Here is a 24,813-nt window from a genome sequence, read left to right as displayed (position 1 = left end):
TAAATATACTCAATGTGAGATATCTGAGTTTTGTTTGGCTAATGAAATGCTTCATAAAACGAGTTGTCCGTACATCCCTCAACAAAACAAGGTGGCTGAATGGAAAAATAGACAATTGTTGGAAATTGCTCGTTACCTTGTGATTCATATGCATGCTCGCAAACATTTTTGGTGTAATGCTATTCTTGTTGTGTATTTGGTTATGCCTGTTTTGTTCATATTTGCACCCTCACAGTGATAAATGGTGTCCTCGGGCAGTCAAGTGTATTTTTCTTGGTTACCTAGGACTCAAAAAAAGTATAAAAGTGTTATGATCCTATTATTCATAAGCAGTTTGTCATTGTAGATGTTACCTTTTTTTACAGTACATCTTATTATTCTTCTACTGCTTCCCCACTAACAACTCCAACAAATACTGATGATGGCCTTCTTCCGGTTCTCGTGCCTCTTGATGTTGCTCCTCCTCTACAGGTTTATGAAGGGCATAAGAAAACCAAGCCACCATCCTCCACTCTAGTTCATGCTCAGTGCGCCATCCAATCTGATCCTCGTACTGAAGGCTCTGCAGACTTACCAATTGCTCTTCAGAAAGGTATTCGCTCTTGTACTTAGAAATCCTCGACTGCTTACCTATTGAAAACTATGTGTCTATTTCTCATCTCCTTTTTATAACCTAGCTTTTTCATTATCAAATATGTTCCTAAAATCCATCATGAGGCTCTATCTCATCCAAGGTGGAAAGTGGCTATGGAATCGGAAATGGATTCTTTATTATCTCAGCTGACATGGACTCTTGTGGATTTGCCTCCCAATAAAGATCTGGTGTGGTGTCGCTGGGTGTACGCCATCAAGTACAATCCAAATGGTTTTATTGAACGCCTTAAGGCACAGTTGGTGACTAAAGGGTATAATTATGGTGTGGATTATTTTGAAACACTCTTTCTTTAACTGTAAATTTAGACTAGCCTCTATACCAAATGAACATCAAAAATGCCTTCCTCTATGGTGAACTTCAAGAGAAAGTTTACATGGAGCAACCTCCAAGGTATGTTCCTCAAGAGGAGTGATGCAGATTTATCACCAAACTGAACTACTTTTATTAGGAATAAGTCTAGGGTTGGGTTATATACATGTTGGGCTTTTGATCCCATGGGTTTTCTATGTAATAGGCCACTTTTATGGGCCCAAAATATGGGTAATTATGTTGCATATGGGATTAGTTAGTAGAATTCTTTTTATTTGGTTAGTGGTCATGTGAGCACTTTAGTGATCATGTGACTATTTAATTGTTATTTAAGTTGGGCTGGAATAAGACTCTATAAGTCCAGCCATGTTTTGAGTCTATTTCCTTTATTATTTCACTTTCCTAGTCAGTTTAGGGTACCTAATAGGTTAAGGATTGGGTTAGGCCTTTCCTTTTTAGTGTAGGAGTCTATTTTTTAGTCTTTTATTTAAGGTTGTAAGGGGGGCAAGTATTGAACACGAATTTTGATTAATAAAAAGCTTTTTGCTACTCTTATTCTCCATTAAAGATATTTTGTCTTGTGTTTGATCAAGGCTGGTGGGATTGGTGTTTGATCCAATTAACACCTTGTGGTCTGAATTCCGAGTAGATCGTTTGAAGGAATCGGTGTTTGATCCGATTGACACCTTGCAGTGTGAAGCCCAGGTGGTTCGAATTGGTTATTTGTTTTCTCCAATTGCTGTTACGTTCATGTTCTACATTCAAGTTCTGATTTCAAGAGTGATTCTACATCATCAAGCACTGTTAAAGTCTACAACATCACCCCAAGTCTGATCCAATCTGTTCTTCATCCACAAGTAAGACTAAAACTGAAAACCTGCAACTATTCTTCTTCCCTTCTAGAAGGTCACAATGTCACATGCAAGGTGATTTTCGCGAGAATTTTGCCCAGCCAAATCTAACCATTAGAACCTGCTAAAATTTTGATCGAATCTTTCTCAAACCCTAAGAGAGACTCGATACAAATTTCATTACCATCCACCCAGCCGATTGTCTAAAATTACACTTTTACCCCCCTCTCCTATCTCTCCTAGGAAACCTCCATAACTCCAGATTTAACCATCTGATTTAGCTATATTTCAGCATATATTCCCCTCCACCCTATCCACACTCAACCTAAATATTAAGCCCATTCAACCACTTGATTTCATGTTATTATAAACCCTAGATTCCATCATCTTCCACCTTTCAAAACCCTAAACCTAACTTGCTACCAATTCATTCCAGCAGACATTCCTCCATCAAAATATAATGTAACCTTCACTAATAGACTCCCCAACACCTGCCTAGCATAACCAACACCTCAAACCCTAACCCTAATTTTGATCTAAAGTCACATTCTGCCCCAATCGGACTACCAGTTCATAGTAGATCCTGGTGTACTGGCTCCTAGTTGGTCTCCTTCCAATCTAGAACTACATTAGAGAGAATTCTGCCAGAGTATACAAACTTCACAAAGCCATCTATGCTTTAAAACAGTCACCAAGAGCATGGTTCAAAAAATTCAGCTCCATTATTACTCGTTGTGGGTTCTTTCAATGCTACTCTAACCATTTTGTGTTTGCACAATGCCAAAACTCTAAGGTGGTTGTGTTAGTTGTCTATATGGATGACATCATTATATCTAGAGATGATGCATCTGAAATTGCAGAGGTGAAATCCTATCTTCATCATCATTTTCAGATGAAAGATTTGGGTTCTCAAATTTAGTTTCTTGGTATTGAAGTTCTACGAAACAAGAAAAGAATTAGTCTATCACAAAGGAAATGTGTTAGACCTTTTATTTGAGGATGTTATGCTTGCCTCTAAAGATGTAGATTCTCCCATGGCCTCATCAGAAATTTGGTTCCAGTGACGGTGAAGACTTTGAAGAAATGAACCGGTATTAGAGACTAGTAGTAAAACTTAGTTACGTAACTACCACTAGACCAGACATATCCTTTGTTGTTGGAGTTATCAACCAGTTCATAGTCTCCAAAAAAAAGTTCACTAGGAGGCTGCTTGTCGTATCTTAAAAGTATTGATTTGGTGATATAGTCAGTTCAGAGTGTTGATTTGGTGGCCTTTTATTATGTTGACTAGGCTGGTGTTGATGGCGATATAAGGTTGTCCACAAGATATTGCACGGTTCATACAAACATCAGAGTGTTGTATTTGGTGACCTTTTTTTTATGTTGACTGGGCTGGTATCGATGGCGATATAAGGTTGTCCACCAAATATTGCATGTTTGTGGGTGGTAACCTAGTCACTTGGAGAAGCAAGAAGCAGACAACAGTGGCTAGAACCATGTTGAGGCTGAGTATCATGCTATAGCTCATACTATAGCTGAATTGATGTGGTTAAAATCATTACTTCAAGAGTTGGGTGTTCCAGTCGATCAATCCATGAAGATGTTCTGTGTTAATCAAGCGGCCATCTACATTGTTAACAATCCGATGTTTCATGAGAGAACCAAACACATTGAAGTTAATTGTCATTTTATGAGAAATGTTGTCATGAAGAATCTGATTGTCACTCCATTTGTCTCCTCCTGATCAGTTTGGTAATGTGTTTACCAAGGCTACGTTTGGTAACGGTCCGAACCCCGTTCTTTGCTGGTCTTCTGTTCTGTGAGAACAAAAAAACATGAAAATTTGTTTGGGTTGTCGGTTCGGTTTTTTGTTCTTTCAGAACTAACTGAGAGAATATTCATTAAAAGAACGTTCTTTACAAATCGTCTCAGATACGGTCTGTAAAGAATGAGAACAATTAAAATGAAGCCAAGATCGAGACATATGGGAAAAAACCCGTGATTTCTCTATCGTGAGGAGAGGAGAAGAGAACCTCGACGAAGCTTAAGTTTATCTTCAGCTGAGTTCGATCTCTACTCAAATCTCTCTCTCTCATCTTTCTCTCGCTCTCTCTCTCTGTCAAAAGTAAACCCAGAAAACCCAAACCCTATTTTGCTTCTTCTCCTCACTGTAATGGCATAACCCTAACCCTTAGTTCAGCAATGGCGCAAAATTCTCTCCGTCTATGTTGGTCCGGAGCGGAAACGCTTCATGATTCTAACTCGATTCCTCAATCTCCCAATCTTCATTTCTCTGCTCAAGAAAGCCGAAGAGGAATTCGACTATCAAGCCCATGGCGGCCTCCCTTTGCCTTGCGGAGTGGGATTTTTTAAAGAGCTTCTGAAGGTTCTTGAGAAGGATGAACAAAGGTTCCGGAGGTTGGAGTTGGATGAGTTCTTGAAGATGTTCTCTGAAGTGGGTCTTGATTCGTGTAAGGAAGGGAACAACTCTTGCAGTGGATTCACTCCCCTGTTGCAGAAAGCTAGGTTTGATGATGATCTTGGTTCTAGTAGAATCCCCTCCCCCTTTTCACTCAGATGATCTTCCTTTTTTTTTTCTTCTTTTTTCCCCCTTTTCTTTTTAAACCATCCATGAGTCCCAATCTTGAATGGTGGGTGTCAATGAGATGTTTAGCTGCTAAACTTTCTAGGGTTTTAGAGTCTCTCTCTCTCTCTCTCTCTCTCTCTCTCTCTCTCTCTCTCTCTCTCTCTGAAATTTTGAATTCAATTTGAGTTTTTTACTTCCAAGAATCTCAAACTGGGCTTGTCTCTAATCTCATGGTTATAATAGAAAAAATTAATAATCTCCATTGCAAGCATAGATTATGGCTGTTTGTGTGTATTTCAAATTTTAGTTGCGTATATAGATTGGAGTCTGGAGGATTGATTCAGTTTACTAATTTCTGTTGAGAAATTCTTTTCCCAACTGTATGAGTTCTTCCAAAAGGCATTCTTGTGTTGTCATTGTCAGCCAAAATCTCATGTGTTGCCGCCACACAGAGAGAGCACACAACACAGACAGCATGTAATGGTGGTGCCATCATGGGATTCCCTACTTAATTTTGTTTTGTTGCAATGATTCATAAAACAATGTCTTTATTTAAACTGTACACCTACAAAAGAGGAATTGATTAAGGGAGAAAGTATAATCATAAAACAATGTCTTTCTTTGACAATGTCTTTCTTTAATTTAGATGGCAATGCTTTAGCAAAAAAATTTAGATGGCAATGGCATTATTGTAATTAATATCAAATAGAGAAGAACAAGTTTTACCAAACACCATTTTCGTTCTGAACACGTTCTTGAGACCGTTACCAAACGGTCATTTTCGGTCACAGAACGTCATTCCAGACCAAAAATGCCAAAGAACGGGTGTTCTTTGTTCAGACCATTACCAAACGTAGCCCAAGCCTCTGTTTTATCTTGCATTTTGGAAAGGCTGCACCAAGATGGGCATGGGTGATTTATATGCTCCAGCTTGAGGGGGAGTGTTAGAGATTGAAGAATGGACCCTCAATACCACGGGGTTACAATTTGTATGTGTAGCGCAATAGGATTGTCCCTATCGTGGCTACTCCAAGTTGTTTCTTATCTAATTTTATTTGCATGTCTAAGTTAGATTAGATATCCTCTTTTTCTTTATTAGACATATTTCTTGAATTACTTTCCTATTGTAACTTCTTTGTTAATAAATTGGGACGCAAAGGGGAGGGAGATTGCATCTCATGATATGGCTGTTGGCAGTCTCATCTTCTCTCTCTTCTGTTCTTCTTCAACCTTCTTCTTCCTCTTGTCTTTTGGTTAACTACTAGTTTATAGATTCTGAAATTGTAACACTCATCTCTCTCATTTCTTCTTTACTTGTTTCTACAATCTCACTTTTCCCACTTTTGTTCTATATTTTGACTTATATAATCCTACATTTTATATATATACATGTATATATTAAGATGAAGAATAACTGGAAAATATGTCCTGGATATAACATAAGGAGCTCACCAAGGCATTGGCTAAGTGTCAAGGTGGTTGGCCAACATTGTGGCTCACCTTAGCACTATGACAAATATGATTGGGTAACGCCCACCAACGGAGCCATTATGCTCCTTTTTTTTCCTGTGTTCTCTTTTTCGTTTGTAGTATATGTGAGACTCTTCTTTTAGTCCTTGGGGCTGGATTTTTTGAGCCCAATAAACCTTGGTTATTCATTAAAAAAAATAACAGTAAAGAGCTAGTGTCAAAGAAATAAATTGAATAAATGACAATACGATTTGTGTATAAAGATGTGTTACCAGTTTCTGATTTGCATCCAAATCACAACAATGTTTGAGGAAAAAATGAGTGCTGATATCATATATGATGAGTAAAAGTAATGAAAACTTTTATTGAATTTGCTACACAAAATCTTTAGTTCTTCAATCGTACTTGGTAGACCTATTGAGCACGAGTTATTAACATCTGGCAATGATAAATTTGCCGCTTCATGTGTGCTACAGGAGTGGGCGTTGTATAAAAATATCAAATCACATTAAAAGAAACCAAAAAAGTTTCAGAAATTTTTTTCTAATCTTTTAAAGCAACTAACAAACTCTAATAGTTAATACAAAAATTATTTTCATTTTCCTAATTCAATTATACACACAGAGAAGTATACCCAATCAATTTCCATTCATCTTAAGAATTTACTTCACAAAATTGCATGAGGAAAATATCCATCAAACTGAAGAACTACTGAATTCCTTTACTACTAAAAATAAATTGTTCTCAAAAAACGCATACCTGGCAACTTTTTAGGTTTACGTAGGGGAACAAACTTTGCACCAATAGCCAAGGCAATTGAAGGGCCAAACATGAACCCCCTAGCTTCAACTCCTAGAATTTAAATAGGGCATTGTACATGGTCAAATAAAACAGAGAAAAATTAGTAATAGAGCTACAACCAAGATGAGACCATCAGAACAGCTGTTAGACTGTTCTTAACCAAATCACCATGCACCATCATCCAAGCCTTTTCTCCAAACCATTCAGGATTGGCCTCAAGGTAGACTTCATGCAAATCTAAGAAGTCTTCTGAATGCATGTTTAAGATACACATAGGTCAGAATCCTAGCTGCATTTATTTGGGTACAGAGGGCCATATTAATGACATCATTGTTCATAGGTTTCGGGCCCTTTTTTTTTCAAATAATGGATAATAAAATAACATAATTGCTCCCAATGCTATTATAAGTATTAAACTTGATCAAGCAGACTTATCATAAAAATTTTCATCATACCTAGAAACAAGGGCATGGAAACTTAACGTTAGGAAGATACCACCACTCAAAATTTATAGTTGATGGTATTCGGTAGTATACTGTGATGCAAGTAAATTATGAAAATATTTTTATGAATAAAAAGTTAGAAAGTGTCACGTCAATTCTGAACTGGACATGTGAGCAAAATGAGTATTTCATCTTGATGCAGATCCAAGCATCCGCAAGAAGAAGCAGCCCTAAGATTAGGGCCTAGTGTTTGGAGCCTTAGTTTACTTTCATACTTAGTTTATTTCAGCCTTAGTTATTTTTCATACAGTTTAATTGTAAACTTAAATTGAACCAGTTCAGGCCATGGTTCAATTTAAGTGAATTAATCCTATTGGTTGTTAGGTTCTTATTTCCTATTGGTAGTTAGGGAATCTTTTAAGTTTAGTGTCCCACCCCCTCCACGATTTTAGAAAGGGGGTGATTCATATTTGTAATAGGAATTGGGCCTTAGGCCATATTATATATTAATAAAATCATGGGAGGCTACCCCACAGTTCAGATTTGAAAATAAACTTTGTGTTTGCTTGCTGCCATTGTTGGTGCTGCTTTGCTCCTTTGAGAGTGTGCCTTGTGAGTAATATCAAGGTGAAGGGATTGGTGGATTTCCAATCCACTCCTTGCGTCTTGTAGACCGGGAGGGTCCTCTTTTCATATCCTTGCACCTTGTAGATCGGGAGACCCTATCTTCTTCAAGCTGCTGCTGCCATTGAAGATCAGTTTTCAAGTAAGTAGTTTACTGCTACAGCATTCATCCTTCTTCTTCTAATCCTCCAACCTAAGCCTACCTATCCCCAATCGATCCACCTAACCCTAGATTACCTAGATTCTGCCCAGCCAATCCCACCAGCCAAATCCAATCAAATTCCAACCACAGCTCCTACTCAGCAACGCTTCCACTCAATCTTAACCCTAGGTCCATCCTCCCATCAAAACCTATGTTAGAGTTGTTAGAATATCTTGTATAAGGGTAGTTTTGTCATTGTCTTGTTAGAAGACATGACCAAGTTGTATTTTTCTTATTCTTGTTTTATTTCCTTTTTACCTCCCTAGGGAGGCCTGTGTAATTTAGAAGAGTTTATTAATGAAGTAATATGTGTGTTGAGAATCTCTCAACACACAACCGATTCTCTCCCAACTCCCCTTCTCTTCTCTTCTTCTCTTCTTCCCTTATCCTTCCCCCTTGCTGTTAACTCCTTAATCTTCCATTAGAATCGATCCATTGAAGTTTTAACTTGGTATCAAAGCCAGCATCTCTGGTTTGAGAGTCGGCTCAGCTCAGTGGGTGTCTTCTCCTCTCTTTGAAACCCTAAAAATGTAAAGGGGGTTCCATTAGAGGCTATACATATGACATACTATACTCTTCCTACAGTCTTGGGAGTAGTATTCTTCAAACCAAGTCCATATGGAGGGAGTTTTAGGAGCTGCTGAAGTGTTTTGAAGCTTTGGAAGATGCCTGCCTAGCTACCGCCAACCTGTGAAGCATTTGCCTTGGTTCTCCTTCATCTCTCCATCTCTTGGAGTAAGACCTAGTGCTTTTGAATGGCCTAGGGAAGCTATCTCAGACCCCTAACCTCTTGGTTGTTGAGAGGAAGGGTATTTAGCTCCCAACTGTTGTGAAGCATTGGAAGCAAACTCTGTTTTTCTGCCAGCAGTGGGCTATTTCAAGTTCGATTCTGCCTTTGGCAGATTGGTTTGCCTTGGAACTTGGCTCATTCAAGTCGTAAGGGAGTGTTGTTTTGAAGCCCTAAGAGATTGTTCTTAAAGGTGGAAGATTGGAAGACTGCTGCTGCCTTGTTTGCTGCTGTACAAGTATTAGCAGCTCTGTTTCTGCTCCTTGTTTGACCTTTTTTTGAAGATTGCTGCATCGGATGCTTGTTTGTTGCCGAGAATGGAATGTGTGCATCATGGTACACTTGTTGGGTGTTATGAACTGAAGTTCCTTGGCTGTTAGAAGGATTTGGTCTGAGTTATGCTTGTTTTTTGCTCTCTGTATGCCTGCTGTTTTCTAGGCTTGGTCTCAGCCTAGTGATTTGGTTGATTGAGCACTATTTGTGTATTGGTTTGCCTCCTTTGTTTGGGTTGAGTATACTCCCCACTTAAGCAAAAACACTGTGTTGATTGTTGAAGTGTTTGCCTATTATGTCTACTGTGTCTGGACAAGATTCTGAAGTCAGTGGCCCTACTACAGCTGGCAGCCTGAGTAGTGGGTTCCCAACCATGGCTTCCTTTGATAACCCCAACACCCAAATCTCTGTTGTGAAGTTGGATAATACCAACTACTTGGATTAGTCCCGGTCTGTGAAGTTGTCCCTACGCGGTAGGAGAAAATTGGGATACATTATTGGGTCTATCACAGCTCCTGCTACAACTGATCCAGGCTATCTAAAGTGAGAACTCCACTGTTATGACTTGGCTGACTTGGCTGATATTCTCCATGAAACCTGAGATAGGTTGGCGGTTTATGAGTAAGAAGACTACGAAAGATATCTGGGATAGTGTCTCTAAAGTTTTTGACAGAGTTGAAGATGCAACAAAGGTGTATCAAATCCTCCAAAAGATCATCCATATGAAACAGGATGATACGAGTATATCAGAGTACTACAACTCTGTTATTAGCATGTGGGAGGAATATGATCACTATAATAACCTCCAGTTATCCAATTCTGATGATTAGGCAAAGGTCTACAGGAGCCAAGAAAAGGAAAGGATCCTTATTTTGCTTGGTGGTCTTAACCCAGAGTATGAGCCTCTTCGCCTGCAAATCTTAGGCAGATCTCCCTTTCCATCTCTGGATGAAGTGTGCAGCTACTTGCAAAGTGAGGAAACCAGGAGAACCACTATGGATGTTGCACCATCCACAGAGAGGTCTGCTCTTGTTTCTAGTTCCCACAGAGACTGGAAAAGTGGGGGGAAAGGCCAAGGGCCACCTCGTGGAGATCACCGTGAGCGGTTCAAATGTGATCATTATGGCAAGCTTGGACACACTAAGGACAGGTGTTGAGATTTACATGGACAGCCCCCTGGTATGCCCGTGGAGGCAAGCGAGGGGGAGCTCGGGCTCACTCTGTGACATCTGAGTCTGACCCACCTGGACCCCAGCTGGCTTCTGATTCCCTCTCACAGGATGATATTGCAGCCTTCCGTCGGCTGATGTCTCACCTTGGAGGGTCCGCTACTGGTTCTACCTCTGGAGGATCTACTACTTCTGCCTCAGCTTTGCAGGTCTCATCTGCTCCTCCTACTACACCCACCTGGATCATTGACTCTGGAGCCTCTGATCACATGACTGGTATGTCACAATACTTTGATTCCTACTCCGTTTGCTCTGGCCGGGACAAGGTAAGGGTTGCTGATGGTTCCCTTTCTTCTGTCTCTGGTAAGGTTTATGTGCGAGTTACTCCTTCTATTTCCCTTAAGTTTGTCCTTCATGTTCCTGATTTTGCTACTAACCTATTATCCGTGAGTCATCTCACCAAATCCTTACATTGTTGTATTACTTTCTTTCCTTCCTATTGTGTATTTCAGGATTTGGAGACAAAGAGGGTTATTGGCAGTGGGACTGAGAAAAGAGGACTCTATCTTTTTAAGCCACGGTTACTTGCTCAATCTACTGATGCAGCTTATGTTTGTGGTCGGAGTGACCGTAGTACTTTGGAGTCTGTTATGCTTTGGCATCACCGTTTGGGTCATCCCTCTTTTGTTGTTATGAGGAGACAGTTACCCCACTTGTTTACTTCTTTCCCTTCATCTTATGTTTTTCAATGTGAATCTTATATTTTTGCTAAACATTGTCGTACTTCTTATCCTTATCGCGGTAATAGATCTACTGCACCTTTTTCTCTTGTTCATACTGATGTTTGGGGGCCTTCCCCTACTACTTCTTTGTCTGGATTTCATTACTTTGTTTCATTTGTGGATGACTATTCTCGGTCTACTTGGACTGCTTTGTTGAAACAAAAGAGTGATGTTTGTGATGCTTTTAAGGATTTTTATCAACTTATCCGTACTCAATTTGGTACTCGAATCCATCAACTGACTTGTGTTGACACCCCACAGCAAAATGGGGTGGCTGAGCGCACAAACCGCCATTTGCTGGAAATCACCAGGGGTCTTCTCTTTGGTATGCATGTGCCTAAGACTTTCTGGTCTGATGCACTTCTTACCGCTGCCTTTCTTATTAATCGGATGCCAACTCCACTTCTTGGCTCCAAGTCCCCCCTAGCTCTTCTTTCTCCTCAATCCTCAGTTTTCTCCTTGACTCCACGAGTCTTTGGTTGTGTTTGTTATGTTCATGTCAACAAATTAGCCCGTACCAAGCTTGATCCTAAAGCCCTCAAGTGCATCTTCTTGGGCTACTCTGATTCAACCAAAGGGTATAAGTGCTACCATCCTCCTTCCCGAAGGCGACTTCTCTCCAAAGATGTCACCTTCTTGGAGTCCATCCCTTATTTTTCTTCCCCTCAACATTCGGTTCAGGGGGAGAGTACTAGCAGTGAACGAATGCTGATGTCATTCCCTTTCTATTTCCCTTGCCTACATCCACTTCCCCATTCCTATTTGATATTGGAAAGTACAAAGAAGTGGATGTTGTTGATGATGCTGATGCTGATGGTGTTGTTGATATTGATGCTAGTAGTGATGGTGATGCTAGCAAAAAAAAGGAATACAAGGGAATAAGATTCAAAGAAGATGGTGTATTCACAACAGGTGAATGCTTGTTGAAGGGAAAAGGGAAGCAAACATGGTATAAGCAACCCTGCTAAAACCCCTCTTTGGATCCACATCCTCAGTCTCATCCTCCTCAGTCAGGTAATTCCCCTTCTTCTAAATTAGATCTTCCCATTGCTATTAGAAAAGGGAAGAGAGCCTGTACTAACCCCATAGCCCAATTTGTTTCCTATGACTCCATTTCTCCTACAGGTATTGCTTTTTCCACTGCCCTAGAGTCTTCTTCCATTCCCAAAAATGTCACATAGGCCTTATCCGATCCAAAATGGATGCAAGCAATGACTGAGGAAATGGTAGCTCTAGAGAAGAACAATACTTGGACACTAGTTGATCTTCCCAGGGGGAGAACTCCAGTTGGATGCAGATGGGTCTATACAATCAAGTATAGATCCGATGGTACAGTGGAAAGGTACAAAGCTAGGTTGGTTGCAAAAGGGTATAGTCAGCTGTATGGCATTGACTACCAGGAGACTTTTGCCCCTGTAGCCAAGTATAACTCAATCAGGGTTCTTCTTTCAGTGGCAGCCAATAAAGATTGGCCAATGTACCAATTAGATGTGAAGAATGCATTGCTTCATGGAGATTTAGCAGAAAAAGTGTACATGCAGCCTCCACCTGGTTTTAAGTGTCCCTCAGCTGAAGGGAAAGTGTGCCTCTTGAAGAAAGCTCTCTATGGCCTCAAGCAGTCCCCTTAGGCCTGGTTTGAGAGATTTAGACAAGTCATTCTAAAGAATGGGTATTATCAGAGTCAAGCTGATCACACCTTGTTTATCAGGACGAGTAATGGTACAGTTACAGCTCTCATTGTCTATGTTGATGACATTGTGGTAACTGGGAATGATGTTGCTGAGATAAACAGATTAAAGTCTTATCTGGCTAAACAGTTTAAGATCAAAGACCTTGGACTCTCGAAATACTTCTTGGGGATTGAAGTATCTAGATCAAGGAAAGAGATCAACATTTGCCAAAGGAATTTTATCTTGGATCTTTTAAAAGAGACAGGGATGATGGGGTGCAAACCAGCCACTTCCCCCATTGATCCGAATCATAAACTTGGTGATGAATGTGGCTTTTCTCTTATAGATGCAAGTAAGTACCAAAGATTAGTTGGGAAACTAATCTATCTCTCCTTGACTCAACCAGACATCTCCTATGCAGTTGGGGTGGTGAGTCAGTTCATGCATGCTCCCAAGAGTGGACATCTGGATGCAGTGTATTGCATCATTAGATATTTGAAATCCTGTCCAGGAAAAGGTCTTCTATTTGCCAGGCATGACCATTTGCAGATTGAAGGCTACACATATGCTGATTGGGCTAGTTCAGTCTCTGATAGGAGATCCACTTCTGGATACTGTACCTTTGTGGGTGGTAATCTAGTTACCTAGAGGAGCAAGAAACAACCAGTTGTAGCTAGATCCAGTGCAGAGGCCGAGTTTAGGGCCATGGCTTATGGAGTGTGTGAGCTTATGTGGCTGAAGAGGCTTCTTCAAGAATTGAGCTTTGAAACTGAAGGGCCAATAAGACTTTATTGCGACAACAAAGCTACCATAAGCATTGCCCATAATCCAATTCAACATAATCAAACCAAGCATATTGAGGTTGATCATCACTTCATCAAAGAGAAGCTGGATTCTGGGTGCATTTGTACTCCCTTTGTGAAGACAGGTGATCAAGTAGCAGATATCTTCACCAAGGGTCTCACTCCTTGTCTATTTAGTACCCTATTGAGCAAGCTGGGAATGTATGACATTTATTCTCCAACTTGAGGAGGAGTGTTAGAGTTGTTAGAATATCTTGTATAAGGGTAGTTTTGTCATTGTCCTGTTAGAAGACATGACCAAGTTGTATTTTTCTTGATCTTGTTTTATTTTCTTTTTACCTCCCTAGGGAGGCCTGTGTAATTTAGAAGAGTTTATTAATGAAGTAATATGTATGTAAAGAATCTCTCAACACACAACTGATTCTCTCCCAACTCTCCTTCTCTTCTCTTCTTCTCTTCTTCCCTTCTTCCCTTCTCCTTCCCCCTTGCTGTTAACTCCTTAATCTTCCATTAGAATCGAACCATTGAAGTTTTAACTACCTAATCCCCCCTCATCTCTATTAAAACCCAAAACCCCTAAAATCTATCTAGACCTATCCAACCATCCAAACCCCTCCAAATTACAGCCGAACCACCCTAATACTGCCTCTAATACTCGGCCAAAAGCCCATCCCTGAAATCCATCTCAAAACCCTAAAACTCATCACATTCTTCTTTCCTGAAACCCTAATTTTCTAAGTTTTAAATTTTCACTTAAACATCATCAAACCTTCACTGCTAGCTTCCTATAAACCTGCCTAGTTACTAAATAAGATACAACCCCATTACCCTAAGCCTAACCCTAGTTTTGACCTAATTCCTCAATTCTGCCCCAATCAGCCAGCTGTTTAGGAAGGTCTTAGTTACTTGGCTCCTAGTAGATCTATCATCTATCTAGAACTACATTACATCTCTTCAAAAAAGTTTATGGGATCTAGCTCAGTACCTACTATCTCAACTATAGATTAACACAGAATTTGGAAAGTCAATTAGGTCACATGCTTAAGTCATATCCTTATTAAAAATCCTTATATAAAAAATAACTCAGTTTTTCATTTGGGGTAAATGACTTAAAAATAGCAAAACATAATTCATCCCAAAAACAAAAAAAAAAAAATAGCAAAAGATAAATAACTGAAGATTTTTCATGGCCCATCCCGAAGAATATAAAATGAGTTGGATACCTTAGTCGGGCCAGCTGAAGTGGCTACCCAAAAGGTTTCCAAGCTTTTGCCATGCATCAAAACATTTTCCAATAAGTGGCACAATGGTGATTCTCTCCTCACCATATTTATTTGGGAAAAAAAGATACAAAGCAATCAAAATTTATAAAGTTGTTTTTCAAAAAAAAAAAAAAACAAAGAAACAAAGAAAAAGAGCAATATAAAATTCAGTTGTTTGTCCATAGGAGGAATTTCAATACATGGACCTCTAGGGTATAGGGCAGAGATGGAAAGGGTATCATACAGATGTCCGACCCAGAACATCACCAATTAGTTCATTAATCAGGATTAGACCTACATCCTACCAATTGTGACAGGGGAAAGGACCAAGGACTTTGGATCCATATACATTCCATCAAACCAAAAGAAATACTCATATACAAAACACTAATGTTTTGTTAGCAAGGAGTTCTGTGCTCTTAGTTGCAGTCAACCTTGCATTGACTAGTTGTACACCACTCTCCAATATGCATCTAGTGGGCACAATTAAACAAGAAAAACAAGTAGTATCACAACTTTAGTAAGCAGCAAGAGACAAGAATCGGAGAATCTCTTACAATTGTTCAAACCAATGATTCATTGACCCACTTTGTATAATCAAAACAAACCTCAAAAATGATATAATAACAAAAATAACATTAATAACAGTAAAGAAACAACAGAATTAAGGTGAAAGGCAAACTAAACATTATTAGCATTGAAAAAATCTCAAATCCAATCATCAAGACCAACAAGAATTGGATGATTCAGTGTAGGTGGAGTCAACAATCACTAGAAATGAAGCACAAGGGCACCTTACTGAAACTTGCAAGGAGGGAGGGGAGGAAGGTGGTTGTTGTAAAGATCATAACGAAATATATCCTAATTACAAAAGGGAGAGGTGTGACCTCTCTTGCCCTCTGAGCCCAAATCCTCAAAATGATCTCTAAGAGCTTATAATTAAAAAAAGAAAAGACATGTTGTCCCAATGACATATTGGAGCACAATTGGTTCATTCACTCTGTCAAATCTCTCCATTTTAACCTTTGATCTCTTTCTTTTTAAATTCTGGCTTGGTGATTGGTAATTTATCCAAGGGTCTAAATGACAAAACAACACATTGGGACTGGTGCGAAACGATCTCACGCCAAAATGAAAAGGTCACTGTTAAAGAGGCTCACTCCTTGGCCTCTTGTGCTGCTACAGCTTGTTTTTCTTGGGTCCCCCCCCCCCCCATTTTTTTCTTGTAAATCTCCCTGTCAGCCGTAGCTTTTTTAGTGCTGATCTTTGTTACTAAAATTTGTAGATTCTGACAAAAAACAAAAAAGTCACTGTTCCAAGTTTGTAGGTCAGACCTATAAACTGGAGGATCTGTTGACCAGTCATAAAATTATGCATTTTTTATTTTGCTAGGTAGACCCGATGGAGATTTGAACTCATGACCGAGGCGCTGGACTTTGCCAAGTCAGCTACCCCCTGGGGTTAAAAATATATATATATGTGCTCAAACTAATAATATCTTTTATTGCAAAGGTTGGAAGCCACCAGATCCGGGCCAGGTTGAGCACTACTTGATGGACCCAACCAGCTCCGAAACAATTAAGAATTGATTTAACTTAACTAGCCTGAACACATCTTTGGCAAGCATTTCCCATTGGTGTGGGGTCTGTGATTCCTGATCCAGACTTACATTGGGAGGAAACAAGCAGACTTATGTCGTTACCAGGTTGGGTTGAACCAAAGTACCGCCTTCTATTAGCATGCAAATTATTGTTATTCCAATGATTATATACTAAAATCTATGTACTCCCTCCCATCCACCTTTATTAAAACTCCACCTTCCTGCTATTAGAGGCTCAGCAAATGCATCAAGAAAAAAACATAATAAAGATAATTTATCAGATTACAATAAATGGATCTTGGTTAACCAAATTACTCGGCATAAAGATGCTTATTAGTAAAATTCCCTCTCTCTCTTTTTTTTTTTTTTTGGACATTTTTGGCCCGACCAAGGTACTGTTAAACTGTTCTCCCTTCCTCTCTGGGACTTGTTAAGGCTGTCAACAAGTTCACCACACCTAAACTCATTTTTTCAGTAATAAACTGGTAACTTTTCAGTAATCATCAGCAAGGACCGTAAAGAGAGAGGGGGGGGAGGGGAAATACTCAAACTGGTTAGGGATTTGCTTGGTAAAGGAGAGACTAGTATAGGGAGGAAGGGGCTTTTGTCAGTATCTTGTCCGGATAAAATCAACTAATTTCTTTCTCGTAGAGGCTTTTTTAAGATTTGTTTACGTTGTCCCAGTTAAACAGGGAGTCTAACACTATATCAGAAAAATATACCTGCCAGAACTAAATACAGAGAGAGAGAGAGAGAGAGAGGGAAGGAATTACCAGCAACAACAGAGATGTCCATGTCTCTGTAACGATCAACAAATATGTCAACAGTGTGTTTGAAAGCCTTATGATCAAGTAGAAGCGTCGTGATGTCTTGGAACATTATTCCTAAAACAACACTAACAAGGGAAGCTAAGCTCTTCCATGGAAGTTCAAAGAGAAAGAACAAAACAAAGAAAATAGACAAAAAGACAAACAATAAAGATCCAAACCAAAACCTGGTTTTGGAAAGTGTGGCACAACTCTAATCGCTTCTGATATGGCTTTCAACCTTGGGTCTCCATGCAACCCGTTCTCTCTTGCAAACATTTTCTTTTCCTTTTCCTTTTCCTTTTCCGTTTCCTTCTCTCTCTCTCTCTCTCTCTCTCTCTCTCTCTCAGAATTTCTGACCTGCAAGTTTTCTCTCTCTTTCTCTCACTCAGAATTTCTGCCCTGCAAGTTTTCCCTCCAAAGAGCACTCAGAACTCAGAAGTGAGAGGGAGGGAGGGAGTGAGTGAGTGTTTTTAAAAATAAAATTTCTGTTGGCCAAAAGACCAAGAGGCACTAATCCAGAAGATCTCCGTGCTCTGTACTTATAAACCATCTTTTCCCAATTTTTTATTTTTATTATTTTCATTTTTTCACGAGGATAACTATTCCATGTTGCAATATTTTATCTTTATGGAACAAATGTAAGATCTTAACCGTTGAAATGAGCTGATAAATCTAAGTTCTCCCATGCATGTGGTCTACTGAGTTCATCCAACGGTTTTAAGAAGATGTGTACCATTGGATAGAGCCATCTTAGACACCACTATGTGTTCGCTCTCTTTGAGAAAAACGAGGTTGGCATCTTTGGTCATTTCTGAGAATTACGGCCGAGAATCAAAAAAGACAGTCTGGCAGAAGATCCGGTGTTTATGGGGCCATGATCGTCCAATACCGTAGCACAATGACGTGTGTCTGCTCTTATTTACAGTGGTTTAAACTTTAAGGGGGACGGGTTGCAAACGTGGCGTACAATTAAGGAAGGGATCTTATTCCCGTAATTAGGGTTGTAAATGGATAATCAAAAATTTGAATTCGATCCACATCCGTATGCATTTTGGAACATCCGAAATCGTTTAGAGATATCCGGAAAAAAATTCGAACACTCTGAAAAAAATTAGAATCCGAATACTTAATTATAAAAAATTAAGTAAATAATGATCTTGAGGGTTTTTGAAGATTCAACAGGTTCTAGAATATGAGGAAAAGAGAATCATGATCTAAAACTATGGATTGAGAGTGAATTGTATCCACTAGGGGGAGGAAGGTTCGGGTTACACAAGGCAGAGGTGTAAATGGCTGGTTGAAAATTCGAATTCGATCCGCATCCGAATCCGTTTAGAGGTATCCAAATTCGACCAAAAAATATCCAAATCCGATTACATCTGATCCGTATTCGAGCCGAATCCGATCCGTTTACAGGCCTACCTGTAATGCCCGTGATTCAATGGAATCATGGTTTTAGTGCACAGTATTGGATCGGGTATCAATCATCTTTAAAACCCATCCGATACTGATACAGTATCAGCATGGATCAATTTTGGACACAAATTTATCCTTGGGTTTTCTTAAAAAATGAGTTTTCTTGACTACCCCTTGTTCGTACCGTTCTATCGATACGGTATATATCAATATTGGTCACCTTCAAAATCATGCAGTATTGGTCGTATCGGGCGATCTGATATAGATACCTAAAACCATAACTGCGTTGAATCCGGATTTGACTCCTCTACGGGATAGGGATGCGCTAGAAGATGTCTAATGTGGCACCAGAGTTCAACACATGACCAAGGTGTCATTCGAATGGCAATGATGGATGTGTATCACTGAGCTGAAAATCCTTCTATACATCGCATGTGCACCACGTTCAGATGTGCGCATCTATCCTCACCGTTCAAACTACACCTCGACCACGTGTCGAGCTTTGGTGTTGCATCTAACATCTTCCAGCTAGAGGGTCTGCTAGAGAGGAGCCCAATCTGACAAATCCTCCGAGCCCAATTCTTAGTGTGATTCTAATCCCATGATTTGCTTCGTCTTTGTATTCTTATTCTAAACAGCTCTCACTCTGACGGATACTCTGTCCCAAAGTTTCTGCATGGCCAAATGTAGCCTTTTCTTAATGGTTTTCAATTCAATCTAAGTAGTCCACTAAACTGTCCTATGTTGGGTGGACCTGTTTTTTAAATGAAATCAATCCAACGATTGGATTGATTTTAAATGGAGGCTACGGATACATTTGGCTTCACAAAATCATCCTTTAGAAATATAAAAAGGACACAGGAGATTTGTCTAACAAAACATTCCTTCTTCCCGTTACTTTAGTAGTTTCAAATGACATTTTCTTTGCCCCTTGTGTTCGGAACGTCGTGGTGGACAACTAGGATTAGTAAATTTAACGCTCATATTAATTATTAAAGCTGGCAGTTTAAGAAGTAACCATTTATCTTTTTTGTTTTCATAAATGTCCCACTTCCTTGAAAATGATATAAACGAGATAGATGGTTATCTCTCACACATACATGCAATGCACGTGCATGCAAAGAAACTGGAGTGAGAGAGAAATCATGTGATAAGTATTTTCTACCATTGTGTGATAATGATGCTCTGTTGTAACAGGGTGCATTATAGATCTTGTAGCATGATACTAGAGTTCGCCATGTGAACGAGCTCCCATTTGAACGGTGTGGATCGAGCTAAAAATCCTTAATGTAGTGCATATGTTGGAGGATTTCTTAATTTTGAAATCTGAATTTTCAGCTTAATCTGCACCATTCAAATGGAAGCTCATCCACATAGTAAGCTCTAATGTGTCGCGCTACAAGATCTATAGTTACAGAGGAATCGGATCCTCTTACATTTATATATGTCGATCCCTACATTAAAAAAAAAATTAAATAAATATATATCGGTCCCAACGATAAGAATAAAAATTGATTTTTAAATATGAATTTGAGGGGTTAAAAAAAAAAAGGAAAAAGAAAAATAGTCGGCGACATCACACGTTTGAAAAGCGAAACGGATAAAAGGGTTCTTTGTCAATAATTGGGAGGGCCCAAAGCAGGACGTGCAGTAACACTGTTCATATGCATGCGCGTTGTACTGTTCAACATTATAACCTGATTATTGGACGTTGATAGGCCCCAGTGGGGCCCACATGGCCTCCCTCATCCCCTGGCGTTTCTTCATCTCTATCTATGATACTGTCCAAATATATATATATATATATATTGTCTGTGTATATCTACATAAGAAAGGTTCAAATGGAGTCCGGTTCAGGTCCTCATACAAAGAAGGTCCTTGGGACTTGACCACCACTCATATTGAATCTACTGTACATTTCTAGATTCCATATGGATAGTGCTCAAGTCCTAAGAACCGTCCTTGTAGTCGGACCTCAGCCACACTCGTTCAAATGAGTGGTGTACATGTCCTGTTGCTGTAGGCGTGCTTAGATCAGAACCGTCGAATTGGTCCCACAGGAAGATTACGGGAGATTTTTTGTCTCCATAATTTTTGTTTTTTTTTGTTTTTGGTACGGTACACGCAAGTCAAAACAAAACAAGAGCATTACTAGTCCCTTTCTTCCGCTGCCTTTTTGGAGCCGAGGAGGAGATGAGAGATGTCGATCCGATCTTCTCCTTTTTAATCCTTTTCTAAGGTGGGGCTCACACATATGTAACACTACATAGTTTCAAAACTTTTAAATGTTTTGTGGTCTCTTATTATTGATAATTGTACTTCATTAACCATTTATTAATTAACTCATGGTTATCAAAAGTGCATGCTCTAATTATTGAAACCAGCTCACAACAAGAAGTAAAGTGTGGAGAAGAGAAAGCATTTGATCTTGTTTCCCTCGAAATTCTTTCGGTTTGAAGACTGTTGTTGGCTGAGGAAATTATATTGATTTGCTCCAAACGATGATGGATTCTACCAGTGCCTTGTTAATCCAAGGACTTTTAGAAAATGAAAATTGCAATGAAAGAAGAAGAGGAAGATAGAAAGATATTGATATTGATTTAAAAAAGAAAAATAACAAGCAAAAGAAAATGGTAGATCAACATTTCGTTCCTGGCCTACTGATGTTGATAACATGGTGCTAATAACCTTCTGATACTGAAGATGCCTTCGTTTCAAACCTACTGATGTTGATAACATGATACCACTGGCCTGCTGATGTTGGTAGATCACATGGTTATCATGGCCTGTTGACGCTATAACATGATGTATCCACTAAATTCGGCATTGACGGAGTGAATTGAAGATGCCACAGAATGAATTGAATCAAAGAGTGGGTTCTACCAGTGCTTTGGTAATCCAAAGACTTTTCAAAACAAATGCAAAGATTGCAACGCCAAGAAAAGAAAAAGAAAAAATCAAATTAATTTTCTTTCCAGATACATCTATGGTAAAATATTTACAAACCCTCCATTAACGCACCGTCGACGCTTCAATGTGATGCCGACACAAAAATCTCCATGGTAAAATGTGCTAACAACACCCAATTGCCGGGTCGAAGTCTCAATTTGATGTTGGCACCAAATCGTCATATAGGTCTTAAAAGTGTGCTAACAACACCAAATTGCCGACTGCCAGTAGCCAATGACGCCTCTTTTGAGATGCGCCCATCTTGCCATTGAAGGACTGCAGAGATCTTCAATTTGACTTGGAATGATGCATCATTGCATCTGATTGTATTATTGGAGAGTAACTCCAACAGGTTCTTTTAAAGAAAAGAACAAAAACCATTTACAACTAAGATAAAAGAATTTAAAAGATAAATGTAAAGACTTGTTTGATTGATTTGTGAATCCTTTCGATCTTCATCGTCAGCATCATTTATATAGTTGTTGTTGGTGTTTCCCTCGAACTTCTTCGGGTTTGGAGACCATTGTTGGTTGAGGAAACTATTCAGATTTTCTCCAAGTGATGATGGATTCTACTAGTGCCTTGGTAATCCAAGGACTTTTAAAAAGTGAAAATTGCAATGGAAGAAGAGGAAGATAGAAAGACATTGATATTGATTTAAAAAAGAAAATGGTAGATCAACATTCCATTCTTGGCCTACTGATGTTGATAACATGGTGCTAATGATCTGCTGATACTAAACATGATGCCTTCGTTTCAAACCTACTGATGTTGATAACATGATGCCACTGGCCTACTGATGTTGGTAAATCACATGGTTGCCATGGCCTGCTAATGCTATAACATGATGTCTTCGTTTCTGGCATACTGATGTTAATATGATGTCAAGTAGCCTGCTGATGCTAAGAACATGATGCCTCTTCCGAATGTTGATCCCTCCCTTCAAGTAAAAGATGAAATGCCTATATATAGACTAAACTTGCAGAGTGTTGAGTTGTGGGTAGTTCCAACAACTTCCATTTCTCATTTCAATTTGAATTTATCTTTAGGTGGTTAAGTAACCAATCTCCTGCACCACCTTCCCACTTTGTTGTTCAAATTAAAAAAACAACCTCTTTTGGCAACGTGCAATGCACGGCCTTAAACCATGTATAGTCTTTCGATCAATGACCGAAAGTAGAGTATGAAATTTGTAAAAATAGGATACAAACAATGCCCCTCACAATCCCGTTGAACGGTGTTACCATGCTTGTTCAATGGGATTGTGTATATGTGACCGTATTCGGTCAGTGAGGCCAAGGCCGTGCAATCGGTTCGAGATAGGCTGATGCAACGTGAAATTGGCTCTAGGGCTTTGACTCGGTGGAGTTTGTTTTCTAATTTATTTCGGAATCTGCAGTGACCAATTATGTTGCCAATTCCATTCTTTGGAAACTTTGTATGACCGAACATGGATCAGTCAATATATTTTATTATTTTGCACTTGACTGATTTTTTTTTTTGGGGGTATTAAAAGAGCTTATATTATATCAGAACATTATAAAGATTATAGCCTGATGTATCTCTTGTCTCTAGCATCAGTCTGAACTAAGGCAGAAAGAGCCAAAGGGAGGGAATCTATACACAATGAAATCTCCATAGGGAGTCCACCATTGCCGCCAAGAAATCCGCACAACCATTGATTACACGAACCTGATGCACAAAGGAACAACTCATGAAGGAATCACGAAGATGCCAAATATCCTCAACCAACCATCTTATATTCCACGAAGCACAGTAGGTTCCCACAATCATTTGGATAGCCACTAAAGCGTCTGAACAGACCTGAACCTACAACCAGTTGCGTGCTTTGGCCTATAGTAGCGCAGCCTTAATAGCCTGCAACTCCATATGAATAGCAGACACATCCCTAGCACCACCAGCGATAGCAAAAATTGGCTTCCCCTGATGGTCTCGACCAATCGCACCATACCTACCTCGATCATGCTTGACAAAGCCATCACAATTTAGGGCAACCCATCCACATGGCGGAGGAGCCCAAGCATGAAAAGAAGCTTTGGGATGCACAAAAGAAACATCAATTCCCCAGCCACAAAAGAAAGATCTACTCACCATATCATCAGGAATCGGCCTAGGTAAGTCCAAGAAAGCACCACGCATGTCAGAAAGGACACGATGAAGAATAGAGGATGTAGAGTTGCACTTGTTCACAAAAATCCTGGCATTCCTCTCCTGCCAGAGTCTATAAACTGTTGCAGTGAAACTAAACCTCCTGACCTTGCTCAAAACAGAACTGCCATTAAAATGCAAGCCCAACCAATGAATCTCCTCATTCCATGACCCCAAGGGACCTCTGTTAAAGCCATTCACCAGCAAAACAACCCTCCAAACTTCAGCTGAGAAGGAACATCGAAAGAATAGATGGTCCAAAGAGTCAGTACCATCTAGACAAAGTATACAGGTAGTGTCCACCGCCCAGCCCCATTGTGCAAGCATGCAACGGGTTGTTAACTTCCCTAAGCAAGCCAACCAAGTAATAAAAGAAAAACGAGGTTGTGATGAGGGAAACCACACCAGGTCACACCATGGCATCTTCTCTCATCGATTACGAACAGCCTCCCATGCCGTGCGAAGTGAGAACGCCCCATTCGCAGTTGGAGTCCAAACCGCCATGTCCTTCGGAAGCCTATAATGGATCTTCGTACCCACCACCTCAGCCCAACGATCTTCAATTGTGAGATCAGAAGTGACATTAACCCAGGTGTTACCATGGCATCTTCACTTGACTGATTTTGTTTGTGCAATGAAAGAAACCACAAAATAGTGACCGAAATAGGATCGGTCAAACCTCCTATTTCTTCTTTGACATGGTAGCGATCGATAAGCACGCAACAAAGACTGATTCAATCGTCCAAACAGCTTTGAACCTGGTAGCCATTAAATCCAAAGAGTGAAGATATTACCCTCATCAATATGATACAATAATCCTTTTCTCCATATAAATAAAGAGAGTTTTAATGGGAGCTAGCCAACATATTGATGATAGATTAAAAGCTTCAGGAAAGTGGAAGCCAAATTGAAGGAGGTTTACTTCGTTTTGGCCTTCCTTTTGGCTTTTTTTTTTTTTTTTGTTTTTTTTGTGTGAAGGGATAAGTGCCAAAGGCGTTCAACAGAGAACAGTCACAAGGTTACCGTGCCCCTTGCTCGATCGACCCATATTTGGCAAGTTTTGCCCTGGTTTTGTGTTGTAATGGTGGTATAATTGGTATTCCTTAATCAATAAGATTACAAGAGACATGTATGTATAGAGTACATAGTGACCCAATGATCTTGGGATTCTGTAGAGAGATA

At 39.6% G+C, this 24,813-nt stretch overlaps 1 protein-coding gene and 1 long non-coding RNA gene across 9 annotated transcripts in view; both read right to left on the bottom strand.

Moving 5' to 3' along the window:
- LOC122670387 (adenine phosphoribosyltransferase 5-like) overlaps positions 1–17,492 on the bottom strand; it is a 34,248-nt gene extending 16,756 nt beyond the window's left edge. For 5 of the 8 annotated variants that reach the window (XM_043867238.1, XM_043867240.1, XM_043867235.1 and 2 more), the window contains exons 1-4: positions 17,406–17,427; positions 17,283–17,375; positions 17,062–17,172; positions 6,632–6,724 (exon numbers count right to left, since the gene is read on the bottom strand). In XM_043867238.1, the coding sequence (XP_043723173.1) occupies positions 6,632–6,724; positions 17,062–17,172; positions 17,283–17,373 (295 nt within the window). In that variant the 5' untranslated portion in view covers positions 17,374–17,375; positions 17,406–17,427. The other 3 variants (XM_043867237.1, XM_043867236.1, XM_043867242.1) reach the window with 3 other exon arrangements.
- Positions 15,735–16,055, bottom strand: LOC122670388. The gene is made up of 2 exons (XR_006334206.1): positions 16,000–16,055; positions 15,735–15,831 (listed from the first exon to the last, which is right to left on the bottom strand). It is a non-coding gene; the product is annotated as an uncharacterized LOC122670388 (long non-coding RNA).
- Positions 17,493–24,813: the final 7,321 nt, after the last annotated feature.

Source organism: Telopea speciosissima, chromosome 8 (assembly GCF_018873765.1).
Source record: "Telopea speciosissima isolate NSW1024214 ecotype Mountain lineage chromosome 8, Tspe_v1, whole genome shotgun sequence".
NCBI classification, from domain to species: Eukaryota; Viridiplantae; Streptophyta; class Magnoliopsida; order Proteales; family Proteaceae; genus Telopea; species Telopea speciosissima.
Note: the sequence above shows the minus strand (reverse complement) of the source record. Positions and strands in the feature narration are given on the sequence as shown.